General features: G+C 36.2%; 1 protein-coding gene across 11 annotated transcripts in view; it reads left to right on the top strand.

Moving 5' to 3' along the window:
* nrcama (neuronal cell adhesion molecule a) overlaps nucleotides 1-14830 on the top strand; it is an 87971-nt gene extending 73141 nt beyond the window's left edge. For 8 of the 11 annotated variants that reach the window (XM_053476905.1, XM_053476968.1, XM_053476941.1 and 5 more), the window contains 14 exons: nucleotides 102-203; nucleotides 820-1017; nucleotides 1106-1176; nucleotides 1811-2036; nucleotides 2701-2816; nucleotides 5093-5309; nucleotides 5944-6066; nucleotides 6343-6513; nucleotides 7780-7845; nucleotides 8224-8346; nucleotides 10224-10379; nucleotides 10992-11123; nucleotides 11206-11284; nucleotides 13930-14830. In XM_053476905.1, coding sequence (XP_053332880.1) covers nucleotides 102-203; nucleotides 820-1017; nucleotides 1106-1176; nucleotides 1811-2036; nucleotides 2701-2816; nucleotides 5093-5309; nucleotides 5944-6066; nucleotides 6343-6513; nucleotides 7780-7845; nucleotides 8224-8346; nucleotides 10224-10379; nucleotides 10992-11123; nucleotides 11206-11284; nucleotides 13930-14164 — 2015 coding nt within the window. In that variant the 3' untranslated portion in view covers nucleotides 14165-14830. The remainder of the gene's footprint in view (nucleotides 1-101; nucleotides 204-819; nucleotides 1018-1105; nucleotides 1177-1810; nucleotides 2037-2700; nucleotides 2817-5092; nucleotides 5310-5943; nucleotides 6067-6342; nucleotides 6514-7779; nucleotides 7846-8223; nucleotides 8347-10223; nucleotides 10380-10991; nucleotides 11124-11205; nucleotides 11285-13929) is intronic. The other 3 variants (XM_053476959.1, XM_053476978.1, XM_053476987.1) reach the window with 3 other exon arrangements.
* Nucleotides 14831-15194: the final 364 nt, after the last annotated feature.

The raw sequence follows: 15194 nt of genomic DNA, 5'->3' as shown, positions 1-15194 counted from the left end.
AAATAATTTTTTAAAGTTTGTACGTAAGCATTTCCGACTTGGTCAGAATTGCTGTCTTTATCAGTTGCTATATTTAAGCCCTGTTCTTTACCCATCTGCAGAACAACCAGATCCTCCTGCAGACCTGGAGTTAACAGATCCAGGTGCACGGAGCGTCCAGCTCACCTGGATCCCTGGTGCCGAGCACAACAGTCCTATCAAGAGTATGCGTTCTTCTTTTTCTTTTACATTTTTTTTTAATTATAACTAGTCTTGCATTTAAAATACTAACTTCACTAATTAGTTTACTTATTATTTTCATCTGTTTTTTGAAACTTGGAGTCTTTGCAGGACACTTTTGTAGTCTTGATGGTATCATATTAGGTTGTACACTTACTGTATTGAGTTGACAAAGTTAATATACAGGTATGGCTTATAATGTGGTATGAAATAATTAGCAACACCTTATTTGATAAGTCTGCCTTAGAATCTGTACAAATATACAGGTACAGCATATATTTGTAACTTGTAGTAAAACAGCTTATTAAATAAAGCTTAAATAATGTGCCTACAGATTATTAATTCTGTGGAATTTGACATATTCTACTATATATAATTCTACACACTACATGTTCCAGTGCACAGTAAAATAAGTATTAACAGGTACAGTATATCATCGATAAAATGTGTAGGAGTTTCAGGCTCTGGTCACACCCCAATAATAAAAAGGCATAAATTTTCAGATTCTGTCACAGGAGTACATAACCGTTTTGACACTGACATTCTTAATGAATAACAGGTCAGTTCTGTTGTAAGTATGTCATCTTAATTTTTTTTCAGAGTTTCTTATACAGTATGAAGATTCTCTTCATGACAGTGGCACTTGGTATAACATGACAGAAGTGCCTGGCACTAAGACCACAGCACACCTCAAGCTATCCCCCTATGTGCACTACAGATTCCGAGTCCTGGCTCTCAATGATGTTGGCTATAGCCAGCCAAGCCAGCCTTCCCACTTGTACAAAACAAACCCTGCAGGTACTTTATTTATATGGTAGTTTAAACAGTCTGGACTGATTAATCTGTAACAATCATTAAGTATAATTCCTCGGTCTGTATCCCTTAGCTCCTGATGAGAATCCCAGTGAAGTCAATGCCATGGGGACAGAGCGTAATAATTTAGTCATATCATGGAAGGTAATAGTAAATCACGTATATAGCTATAGACATGTGGATTATGTATAAAAATGTGTTAATCATTGTGAATATGTATTGAGGTAAAACAGTTAATGTAGCATACCAGTGGTGGCTGTATTAAGACAAAAGTGAAATTCAAGGTTTTAAAACAATTTCACAGTTTTAACTTAATAACAATCAAGATAATAAGAATAATCTGTTATTTTATGCACTGAAATTGGCATACAACAATCAGTTTACAGTATCCTGAATCTGGCTGTGTGTAGGCTCAAAAAGTTTCCTTAAGATCATGAACAGAAGATGCTTTCCTGACTGCTAGCGCATTCTTTACCAACAGTTTTCAATTGGGTTTAAGGCTGGAGATGATCCAGGCCATGGCCTTAGAAGCCGAATGCGATTGTCACATAGCCAGTTTTTCACTATTTTTAATTTTTTTTAGTTACAGTCATTAGCACAACTCCTTGCCCGGATAGGCTAGTACTAACACGTGAGATCACCTGTTTTGAGCCAAGGAAAAACTACAACACATAGCGTATGTTATTTTAATACCAAAGAGCACCACTGTATGCAAATTGCCAAAATGTGATTTTTTGGTATGCAAACATATTGATTAATGCTAAACATTCTTTTTAAGCCATTGACAGGTCTTCAGTCAAATGGTCCTGACTTGCAGTACAAAGTTATGTGGAGACAGAAGGATTTAGAAAACGACTGGTCCAGTGATGTCGTAAATAATGTTTCTAGGTTTGTGGTATCTGGGACACCCACGTTCATGCCATATGAGGTGAAAGTTCAAGCATTAAATAAGTATGGCAATGGACCAGAACCAAGAGCCGTCACTGGTTTCTCAGGAGAGGACTGTTAGTATTTTTTTTTTTCTCTTACACCAGACACACTGTTGTATAACACAGATAAATACTTGCATTCATTTTAAATGAAAGAGTAACCCTACATTCACACTATTGAAGACACATGCAATCATTTGTTTTACATGTGTGATACAGAGTCACATTTTCAGTGACCGCAAGAATAATGAAGTGACATTTTACCTGAGATTTCCTAAAAGACTGACTCAGATGGGTTGGTTCTTTGGACCAGTTTTATAGAGCAGGCAATCCTTAAACATATTTTTATAGTTTCCTCCTCAAAATAAATTCCCCATCTCAAATTAGTTTTTATGTACTGACATTATGAAGCAGAATAAAGTTAGAAAGGCATAAATTGGCAGGGTGGCTGGAAATGTGACGTGGATAATAAAGTTACTTATGTCACATTACCAGATGCACTGCCAATTTCTGCTACTGAAACATGCACTGTTCTGTGTTTTTCTTTTCCTAGCTTTTCTAAGCTAAGGAAAGAAAAACCATCAGACAGTGTATGTTACAATTGCTATCAAATATGTGATGAGTTGTTGCTCATGATAATATGATAGTAAGGTAGAAGTATATGACATTTTGGCCTTTTTAACACATACATACATACATAAATACATACATTTCAATATTTGTTCACTTTATTTCGCAGTACCAGATGCAGCTCCGGAAAATGTGCGTGTTGAGGTGAAGAACAGCACTCTGGCAGATGTCCACTGGAAGCCAGTACCGGCAAAATCAGTGCGTGGAAGACTGCAAGGCTACAGGGTATGCCCTTCTTTTGATTAATAATGTATTTTGTGATTTCTTAAATCAATTAAATCGATCTATGTACAGGCAGGTCCATAAGAATTTGGACAGTGTCACAGTTTTTGTAATTTTACAGACAATTTTTTTCATTTTCAAATGTCTAAAAGTAACCAGACAAAATAACATTATTATATTAGTATTAAGTACTTGGATAAACATTTGTTGCTATCAGTGACTGCCTGATGGTTGAAACCCATGGATGTCACTAAATTCTGGTTTCCTTCCATGAAATGCTTTGACAGGTCTTTACTGCAACCAGATACATGTGGTGTTTGTTTTTGCCTTCAGTTTTGTCTTTGGTAATTGAGAAGTTAATTAAGCTCTTTAAAAACATTTTATTTATTTGCCTTTAAAAGATTGGGCTTATTGTTTTGGCCTATATCCATCTGTACTTGGAAGCACTGTGTGTTCCCTTAAGTTTTGCAGCATTTGACTGATTCTGAGAAAGGAATGTAGCTCTGTACACTTCAGAATTAATTCAGCTCTCATATCAATAAACACCAGTGACTCAGTTCCACTGGCAGCGACACATGCCCCTGCCATAAATATGAATTGTCAGATCATTAATTCTTCTTTTACTTCTGCATGTTCTTTTCTTCATGTCATTCTTATACAAGGTTTTAGCCATCCAAAAAACAGTGGTTTGCATCTTGCCTTAAATCTTGAGTTATACACTCTGTATTAACATTCATGAAGGAGTCTCTTGATTGTAAACTTTGACAATGATTCACTTACCCTCTCCAGAATTTCTTGACTTGGCTAGAAGCAAATAATTCTTTGATCATCCATTTTTATGATCTTCTGTAGTCTTCATTAGTCATGAAAAAGTTTAAAAAGAATGTCACACACGGTTAAAAAATTGCTTATCACTCAATTTTCCAATTACTTTTAAGCCTGTGAAAATAGAGGGACTTTATAAAAAAATGGCTCGAATTCATAGACAGGTAATGCAAACTAAAACTTTCAGTCAGAATTTAAGCTAAGAGTCTACACTTAAATCACATCTAAATTGCTACATTTTAAATCCATTATATTGATGTACGGAGGCAGAATAAAATTTTGTGAAAAGTGTGAATGTCCATTCACAAATTTTTCATACGCTTATGGATTTAAATGTAGATTTAAATAGTTTAACTTTTTTCTTCTTGTGTTTTAAGTAGGAATGCAGTGGTATCTCAGCATATGAAATTTAATCGATTTTGAATTGCAAAAACTATTTTCCTGTAGGAAATCATATAAATGCAAGTAATCAGTTCCAGCCACGCAAAAATATTACCAGTTTCCAACACTTTAACAATAAACAAAAAACATTTAGAATAACTAGACATTAAACCTTATTTACCCTTTTATGTTTAAATTTATTTAAATTTATGATTTCCTTGGCACTGGCTGCTTTTAAAATGAGTGAAAGTTGATCCATTTTCTTTATACCCAAAACTTAGCCAGCGGTTGGTTCGACTTGGTTTGTTCGCTTCTATGTATGTCAATAATACTTTGTATTGCAGGGCAATTTTTTTTTGCTAAATATTAGTTCTTAAGGCGAAAATTCTGATTGAAGCATTCGTATACCAAGGTACCACTGTACTATGTTTTTTAGAAGGCTGTGTTTATTTTATTTAGCAGTTGTATAAAAAAACTTATGAGGAATATGTCTTAATGTCATAATTGATTTATCTACTGTATTAAAATTTTGTAGAACATATTTATGAAGCTCTGTGTAGAAATAGAAATTCTGATGGTTAAACCCCAGTGTTCCTTTTATGTTCATCTTTCTTATAAAGAAATCATGAATGAAATACATCAGCATTTTAGCTTGAAGCCTGTGTACTGTATGCACCAGTGCCGTTTTTTCTTTTTTCTTTGCAATGTGACATAAATAGGATTGCCTCATTATGTGGAATTATTAAACGTAAAGCGGATCCTGTGAGACCATCTGGTATTCATGACCTCACGTGTAGTCTAGACTCTTCTATGAGCTACACACTGACAGAACTAACACAGAGAGAAAACCCCAGGAAAAAATGCCTGCCTACATGGGGATGAAAATGTTCTGAGAGCTGCTGCACTCCTTCAATTGTTAACTCTAACAAAACAGTCTGAAAATTCACATATTTGTTCTCACTGTGATGCAAGTCATGATGTTCAGTTTGAGCCAATGTGGTCACAGCTGTGTAGAGAATTATTTAACACAAAGTATAGCTGTGTGTTAACCAATGATTCACTGTTTACCCCAGGTGTATTATTGGAAAGTAAGAAGCCTGCACAATCACAATACCCATGTTCACTCCCACCACACGGAGCAGCAAACACTGACCCTTACCGGGAACAGGAGCCATGGCAAGCTTCCTGGCCTGCAGCCACACAGCGTCTATACACTTAACATCAGGGTTTTTAATGGGCGGGGAGAAGGGCCTGCTAGTGCCAACCAACAGTTTGAAACTCCTGAGGGAGGTAAGACTTGCAACTTTAAGTTTTATATGAATTGTTGATAGTGTGTAAACATAAGTGCAGAAGTCTAATTAAAACCTCCCAAACAAAAAAGTGATCGTTAATGAGGATTAATCAGTTATTATTTAAGCATTTTTTTAATCAGTTAAGGCTGTGGGTTAATGGGTTACTGATTGGAGATTGGGGGTTTAAGCCCCAGCACCGCCAGGCTTACAATGTAGAGCCCTTAAGCAAGGATCTTAACTGTATCTGCTCCAGTCTGTAAAATTGGACATCTTATCGCTTACCCCTTTTAAATATCCAAAAATACACATTGCTATTTTTAGTTATGTTTCAGTGTTATAATATTGGCAGTAAACCATTGTGAATCAGGCTCTCTATATTTGTTGAAAAACAAGACCAGCACCAGCAACTTGTCCTTTGTGGGGTTTTTTTTCAACTTGCTCCCCAAATAGTACTGAAACATTGGGAAAATGCACTAATGAAGAGCACAGTTTTTGGACAGCTTGCTCGTGAGTGTTGGGTCACGAGCAAGCTGTAAATTAAACTGCATGGGCTCAATTACAGTAAAATTTTACACGTTTATTACCATTTATTTAGATGTATTCACTGAGCCTGCATGCATTTTCTATCCCAGTTCCGGGTATACCAGCATCCCTTAAGGTCATTGGCAGTAATGTAGATTCCCTGACTCTTCAGTGGGAGCCACCCCATGAGCGAAATGGACGTCTCACAGGATACACCCTTAAATATCAGCCAGGTGCGTATCCAAGTAATCCATCTTAGTTCTCAGTTTACGTTGTCACAGTGGGTCTGGACAACAGTGCATGTAAGACTTATTTTACTGTATGGTGTTTCTTAATATACTGACTCTTTAGGAAATTGGTTTGGTTTTAAGACACTTCCTTCAACATTATCATCATTATTTGAATTGGTTTATTCAAATGTCTTACATATACAATGGATATGTGTGTTAACATAACGTCACCTCGTATTCCTTTCCTTTTCCCAACAATCCCATTCCACGTCTCTCTAGTTAATAACTCCAATGAACTTGGCCAGTTGGAAGAATTAACTGTGAATGCCAACGAGACCACTATCACACTGCCCAACCTCAAGTACAGCACACACTACAAGTTTGATTTCAGTGCCAAAACGCAAACAGGATCAGGCCCAAGCATTATTGCGGAGTTTGCAACAATAACAGGTACAGGTACATTTCTTCTACTGTTGCATGAAATAGATCTTTTCACTGGTCTGTTACATGTGATTTGGTAAGATATTCTGTAATTTTTTTAACAAGCAAAGGTTGTGTCATGACTTTTTGACTTTTGTAATTCATTCATAAAATTTGGTAATTGAAGTTTTTTTAGTATGTTTGCAGTGGGAATAAATGTTTTAATGAGACAGCCTGCAAAGTGCCTAAAGATACAAATTGAAAAATTGGTTGTTTATGTAACAACGTCTGCAGCAACCTTATTTCCCCTTTCATCTGTTTCAACCACTTAGCATTCAGCATCGCCAGTATACTGAGCACCGGCCTGATCATAATTCAACAGCTGCACCTGTTTCTCACCTGTTCTGGTTTAAGTTAGATGTTTTTATGCTTAAATGATTTATAGGTCACTGTGTGACTTAAGAAGCAAAACACATTCCTCTGAAACTGGTCAAGTACAGAGACTGGACTAAAAATATAAGCGAAAAATGTCCTTTAGGGAGCCTGGAGAAGAGACTACATTAATTACATAATTACTTAAGACTACATTAAAAAAAACAGTCTGTTTCTTCGACGGCTAAATATGAAGGAAATGGGTTGGACAGGCTTAGGACATTTGCTCAGTACTGTATGTGTCCTCTTTTGCTGCTCAGGTCAATCTGGCAGTCATTTGTTTAGCTCAATGCGTTTCTGTTCACTGGCTGAAAATATTGTTTCCCTTTTAGTCCGTACAACCATGTTAATCAAGAGAAAACTTCATTAAAGAATTAAGAAATATCTATGCAGTCTTGTTCACCTTGACTACCTGACTGTTTAGACAGCTTGCACATTAACTTGATGTGCAAATTAGGAAGGAAATATTAACTGGTTTTATGTTATCAGCCAACAAAACCCTTAATTAGACAACACAGTAAAGTTGTAAAGGTAAAACTTGCCTTAGTTACAGATGTTCTACTACATATTGAACTCTTCAGGCAGCTGATGTTTTTTATTTTATTTTGTGAGTTGGTGCATGTACTTATTGTGCCGTATATTGCTGTTTTATATTTTTTGTGTAGTTATGAAATGAACAAGCATATTTACTTTTAACTTTCTTGCAAATGAAATGTTCCTTTACCTCCTACCCTGCTACATGCTTAGCCTCACCACCTAATTGGGCATGCATGGTGTACCCAATCTTATCCTACTTCTGCTCTGACTATGTACTGTTTGCTCTGTGTCTTGTGTGTGTTTTATACATTTTCACCTTTCTTCTAGGGATTCCAGCTTCTCCCCACCCAGTCTCCCCAACCTCCCAGTCTCTACACCCCCCTCTTCACAAGGGTACATCTGACTTAGAGGCACCTCTAGCTGCTAACATATCTAGCATTAACTTTTGATTGTCCAAGCTCAACCTTAATGCTAACGCCCTGGGCATCTGACACTTAACATTACTTTTCTTACTAAATTCTTATGCAATCCATTTTGTAAATTTTTAGGTACAGCAATATTGGAAATTATTTCCAGTTTTGTTTATTCACATAAAACCTCTTTAGAGCGTAGCACTCCGAGTCATTGCTTATCACTTTTGATTCAAGTGAGTGTAAAACGAGTAATGTGTGCAGGCTTTCAGTGACTGAATTATAATCCAATAATATAGAGGTTCCTGTTTACAATCCCTGCCTAGGTTCCTCACTCTTTTTTTCTTTCCTGTGTGCCTAGCTCATCCTGTCCCTCCATTGTTTGGGAACGTTAGCTCGTCTGTGGGCGAGGATGGAGCGCTAATCAGTTGGGAGTACTGGGGACCAGAAAAACACATTTATGTTGAATATATTGTAGTGAACAGTAAGACATGTTTCTGATTTCAATGCTGTAGAATGAGAAAGTAGGTGGCAGGGACCTTTGGGCAGAATAATAGAAGTTAATTTCTATTCTATTCTGCTCTATTCTATTTTATTTAGTTTTCTTCTGTTGTACTCTTTATTCTATTCTTTTCTTCTCTATTCTGTTCTATTTTATGAGAGGTCTTCATGTCAAACCGGGACATTTGATTTTGCAGAATCCCAGCGTTGCACTAGAAACTCGTTTAATGGGCCAAACATGTGGAGAAATGGCTTAGAACGAGGCCAGGACTATACAGGGGATGTGGTACAGTATTAACTCTCAGTGGGGTTCCAGCAGTGTGCAAGGTGTGTTCGTTAATGTTTGTGTGACAAATCCCACAGACAGATGTGTCTCTTCCGCAAGTTGGTGACAAGTTATCCGTCAATTTTCGAGGATCAGGCATTCCACTCACTGAATGTTCACAGGAACAACTGTAGTGGGGTCCTAGCCACCTCGGCTGGAATTGGCATTCACAGACATACAACCTTCTTTAAAACATTTGCATTATTCAAATGTTTTACTGCAGCTAAGAGTCTGATCACCGTATTGTGCTTGAAGTCTTCTGTAAATGTCAATCAGTTTTATACTTTCAATTATGAGAAAGTCCCAGTTTCACTTGGATGCCCTTCATATTTTCTTTTCTTTATTCTATTCTTTATTTTTCTTCTATATTATGTTCTATCTTGCTTTATTCTATTATTTTCTATTCTTGTATCCTCTATTATTTTTGTTTTCTTTATTCTATTTAGCCCAATAAAATTCTATGCCAATTTATTCTATTTTGATCTATTTTCATGTCTTGTTCAGTTGTCCTATGCTGCATTTTATTCTATCCCTATTTAATTCTGCTCTATTCTATTTAGTTTATCTCTTCTCTGTGCTGTTCTTCCAATTTTTTATCTTTTCTCCAATGGCATATTCTATTTTGTTCTTTTGTTCTGTTGTCTTCTTACCTATTTAGTTTCTTACCTATTCTCTCAAGCTTCCTTTTAGTCTGTTCTACTCTGCAGTATTTTATTATGTTCTGTTGAATTCTATACCAACAGATTAGCTAAACATAGATTTCAATCAAAGAAAAAGATTAATAAAGTGCTCGTTCTATCATCCGGAGACTGCTGGTTCGATCCCCGGGTGATGCATTTACCTCTCAGGTCTAGAGAAAGCTGATTGGCCGAGCTCTCTCAGAGGGGAGGGACGAGAGGTACTTTGTGCTCCCACACTAATCACGGCTCTACAGCCAATCAGGGCGTCTTGAAAAGATGCGGTCGGCTGGCGTCACGCGGTTCGGAGGAAACACGTGATAGCCTTCGGCACTCCCGGCTAAATGGTAGTAGTAGCCTTAATGTGGGAGCCCCTTAGTGACGGGGAGGAATTGGACACTGGAAAAATTGGAAAAAATCCTGTGAAAAGAAAAAGATTTAACATTTGAATACATACTTGCAATATATTTAGCAACTCTGACTTTTAGTCAGTAGTCTGAATTTTTAATCACAAACATAATTTATGTAAAATTAAAAGTAAAAAGCCTGGTATTTGTGATATGCAGAAACAAATTAATCCAATACTATAAATTCATTTTCACTTTGCATTATATTCAAAATCACAAGTACTTAATTGCTTAACGTCTTATAAACCAAATCCACGCCATACTAATATACAACCATTATCATTGATATTTCATTTAGTTTAATAAAATATACCATGTACACCTAATATAGAGAGATAGACAGTTTTAGAGATGGTAGTAAACTTAACTCCTGCATGACATACGAAGTATGTAGTTATTTGCAACACCAGAATGTGGGTTTGATCTGTCCCTCTCGCTGGAACCCCCTCAGGCGATGAAGACTGGCAAAAAGAGATGGTAAATGGATCAAAGTCCCATGTGCTTAAGGGTTTAAAAGAAGGGCTGGCATACAAAGTGCGTGTGGTGGCTCAAAGCCACACCGACCAAACAATCCATCGTTCTGAGGAGCTGGTTGTTACGGTACCAGGTGAGGCCCCTGTTTGGCCTTAACCCCATGATTTCACTGAAAATGTAGTTGATTGGTTGCAGACCTGCATGGGTTTTCCTATCCTGCCTCTTGTTCATGATTCATGTGGTGTGTTTATGTCGTGTAGCATGATCAGTTTTTTCCAGGTCATTCAGTAGAACTATTCAAGGTTTATTCATCCATAAAAATGAGCTGTCTATTTTTATTTACTCTGCATGATTTGCTGTCTACATCATTATAATGTGCTGAACACTTTGTGTATTCCTGACCTTCGTGTCTGGTCTCATTTTTGCTTTTTTTTTCCCATTGAAATTTCTTTTGTGTAAAATGTCTGATTTTACTTCTGAAATACTTCTGTGCCAGGGCTGTGCATATCATAAAACATGCATACATGCATGGTTTTCTAATCAGTGAGTTTAGTAATAATTATTTTGATTGCAGTTGCTTTTGTATGGAATGCATTCACTTTTCATTTTCCCAGTGTTCCACCTTGTCTTTTTCCCACGACCATTTGATGACATTAGAGGATCTGCAAATTCCATGTGTTCATGTCATGATGGCTACATGTCATCATTTGAGTCTAACTGTTCCCCCTATTTCTCCCATTCCCAGCTATGGCCAGTAGGCAGGTAGACATCGCTACTCAGGGCTGGTTTATTGGCCTCATGTGTGCCATTGCCCTGCTTATTCTGGTTCTCCTTATTGCCTGCTTCATTAGAAGAAACAAAGGCGGAAAATATCCAGGTAAGAGAGGTACCAGAAATCACTTTAGATTTTGTATATTCCTACCTGTGGGAGTGTGCTAAAATTGTGCTTGTCTTGCTAGTGAAAGAGAAGGAGGACGCACACACTGACCCCGAGGTCCAGCCAATGAAGGATGATGATATTATTTTTGGAGAGTACAGGTGAGAGAACAATAAGCAGGCCTCTGGGGAGTCTTTTTCTTTTTCCTATATCTTCACAGCCCTCTGAAGAAAGTCTTTTACACACAACATGAACTTTTATGCCTGCTTCTTGATCTACGCAGGACATGGGACTACAACTAGCAGGAAGGCTTCGTCTGTGGAGTTAAAGCACAGCTGTCACTTTTTTTTTTCCTTTTTTGTTTTTTGGGCAGATAATGGCTCTAATTATCTTATGTTTTAGTTTGTGGTAATGGTTTCCACTAACTGTATATGGCGTTGTACCACACAGTATTCAGGACATTAGATCAGGTATTCTCATTTAAAAGGTTTTTTTAACCTTCACTTTATCTATGTAGAAATATTCCTCTTGCTGTTTTTCTAGTTTTAGTCAGAGCTTTTTTGCCTCTTAGGTTTGAATTTATTCAAATCCGTTGGCTGAGTAATTATGCAAACACTTAATATAAAATGTCAATATCTCATGATATTTGATAGACATATAGAGTCTATTATTAATACTGGAATCAATGTTCATGTGACGCTAGCTATCGTATTCACTCTTTCTGCTGTGTACTGTACATCAGATCAAATACATATAAGCTATAAAATTCAAGCACTTTATATAGTAACTTCTTTTGTATTTTTTTTTTACATGGTACTTATTTTATACCTAAATCGCTTAAATATACAGTATAAACATATAAATCTTATATCAAATAATTATCAATATTTTAGTCTATGCATGGCTATACTTAAAATTGCATTTGCGATAATTTAATATGTATTTAAATTCCGTGATGTGCCAAGTCATCAGTATGTGACAGTATATAGCATGTACAAAATATCCATAGAAAGCCATAGATTTTTGCTAATGAGAATTCCTGCTCTAACATTGCAATAAATTATCAGTGGTATGGAGACATTACAGAGTTAATTTTAGCATATAGTATTCTAAATCTATAGTAAATTTATAGTTTTTAGTTCTGCTCCCTATTCTCTTTCATCTGTGTTTGTTAGTTGGCAGTAAGTGTGGGGGAAGGTAAGAAAGATACTTCCATTTACATAACAGGTTGAGATAAAAAAGATATATTCTCTGCCATTTTGGGATTGCATTTACCTGATGCTTCCTAGCCAAGAAGCTAAATGCAAGCATACACTACAGTAGTTCAGATTAACTAATAGCAAATATCAAACTTTCACTTCTGCCATACCTGCTCCCTAGAATGGTGCTATAATAATAATAATTATTATTATTATTATTATTATTATTATTTTTATTATTATTTAATGTTAATGATAGCGTGTTTCTGCTTTCTCATGGCAGGGTTGAAATTAACTGTATGTCTAATACATTACATAAATTATCATCACATGTTTATTTTTAACTCAATTTAATTTCTTTGACATTTTTTCCTAATGTGTTTTTTTTCCTTAATTATTTATGTGATGTTGAATATTTATATCCCTGGTCACATTATTCTTATATGATGTATGATTGCCAGTGATTACAATAGCTAAGGATAGTATAATCCATTAGTATCTATTAGATGTTTTATTAGACATTAGTGTTAAAATATATACATCAGAGGCATTCTTCTTAGCATGCTCTATAAATTTTACTACTACGTTTAGTAATATTTAAAAAACAATGTTAATGGTAATGTACACTGCCTAGTCAAAAAAAAGTTGCACACTAATATTTTGTGAGATCACTTTCAACTTTTGATTACAGCAACAGCTTCTAACCTACGTCTATAAGCAGTATAGATCATGGATGAATGGAATAACATGGCTGAACCTAGAAACCTGACCCCAGATCATAACACTGCATAACCCCCCCCCCCCCCCCCACACACACACACACACACACAGAAATTGTATTTATTTTTTAATTTTTTTCGGTAAATTTAAAGTAAATTTCTTAAGTGAGTAGGAGTTGCTCAGTGGTTGAGGTATTGTCCTATGGCTCAGAAGGTCTCAGGTTCAAACCCCAACACTGCCAAGACACTACCACTGTTTGGCCCTTGAGCAAGGCCCTTAAGCATCAACTGCTCAGATGTATAATCAGGTAAATAAATGTAGGTTGCTTTGGATAAGGGCTTTAACTACAGTAAATGCTATAAATGTTAATTATCTTCTAGTAATCTCAGAAAGCTCCTTAGTTTTTTTTTCTTTGCTTAATGCAACTTTTTTATGGTCAGGCAGTGTAGTTTTAAATGCTTAATAATCAACTAGTTTGGATTGTTTTAGTTTTAGGATTTTACAGTATTCCTATACTTATCATGTCCTGGCAAATGAAAGTTATTCTTGTACTTACTAAATTATTAATGTCAGTTGTTTTGTAACATTGAGTTTTGCTTTGAATCAAATGCTGTGAATTGAAATCTTATGCTTAGCACTTACGAGTGAAATACATACAAATTTGAATGTGTGTACCAGAACAGTCAGTCGATGAATATTTGTGTAATGCTAATGAAGCTCCCAGTTTGTCCTACAATGATGCTATGTGTGGATGTCTTGTAATTATTATACCCAGCATGTTGTTTACATCAGTGTTCCATCTTTTGTCATGAAGCGAAGCCAAGCTAATGTCTGTGTGACATCTCTCATTATTCCACCTGTAACACCTGCATGTTATTTTCTCCTAGTGACAATGAGGACCATAAACCATTAAAAGGAAGCCGCACGCCGTCCAGTGGCACCGTAAAGAGAGACGAAAGTGACGACAGTTTAGTTGACTACGGGGAAGGTGGAGATGTACAGTTCAACGAGGACGGCTCTTTTATTGGCCAGTATAGTGGAAAGACAGAAAGGGACACCGTGCAGGGTCACGAGAGCTCAGAGGCCCCCTCACCTGTAAACGCCATGAACTCTTTTGTTTAAGCACAGGGTGAACGTAGGACTTTGGATTTTCAGCATGATTACAGATCTAAATAGTTCCCTGTTTACATGAAATGAAGGAAAAAAAATAGGGAGTGTATTAAGTTTTATGAGGAATAAATCAATTTGTCTGGAGAGATTCATGTCGAGCAGGGTGACTCAAACAGGATCCACTTTATTAAGCCTGGCATGATGATTGGAATACAGATGTGGCAATTCTACAACTTCATCACTGTTGCATTCACTATTAAGACTGATTTCAGTTACACATTTACATTTCAGCTAACATTAAGTGACCTTTTGGTTACTCCTAAAAACTCAGTATGTCAGTGCTGCATGCATAATATGCTACTGTTACTCATAACATATGGTTGCAACTAAAGAGACCTAGAGTATGTGAAAGACGTAGCTAATTTATGAGGATTCTGTGGTGCTTTTTTGAAATAATGGGTATGCCTTGACTGTGTTTTGAGTATTATATGAGAATTGTACAGAGAAAACGAACCGGTGGAGACACTGGATTTAAGGCACTGCTATAAGATATTTGATCACATGTATACTTATTATAATTCCATGTCTTTTTTTCGCAAGAATGAAAGTGTGTGTAAATAGCTGTAGAAAGAAAAAGCCTTTATCCTGTATAATAGATGGAATGTGTGCAGAAACCTTATCTGGAAGATTCTAGAGTAGACCAGATATTTAAGTTGAAACACTCCGATATACTGTATATATATATATATATATATATATATATATATATATAATATTTCACAGGTGCCATTGTCCACGACACTATGCCACCTTTAATTTTTCTTTCTTTTTTAGTTCTATTTTTATTTTAATTTTGTCACGCCTGAGACATTCATGTTGCATCTCAACCATACGAGATCCTGCTGTCATTATCTTGACCTGCATGTGAACCCTTGTGGTTCCCATGGCGACTAAAACCATAGCGACCCCCAAACTGCTTTTAATATTGAGTTTCCTCTGTTTGTAAAATCGGAGCAGTTCCATGCATGTGTCTTTTCATAAC

This window comes from Clarias gariepinus, chromosome 2, assembly GCF_024256425.1.
Source record: "Clarias gariepinus isolate MV-2021 ecotype Netherlands chromosome 2, CGAR_prim_01v2, whole genome shotgun sequence".
NCBI lineage: Eukaryota > Metazoa > Chordata > Actinopteri > Siluriformes > Clariidae > Clarias > Clarias gariepinus.
The sequence above is the reverse complement of the archived record's forward strand: the minus strand, read 5'-3'. Positions and strand labels throughout refer to the sequence as shown.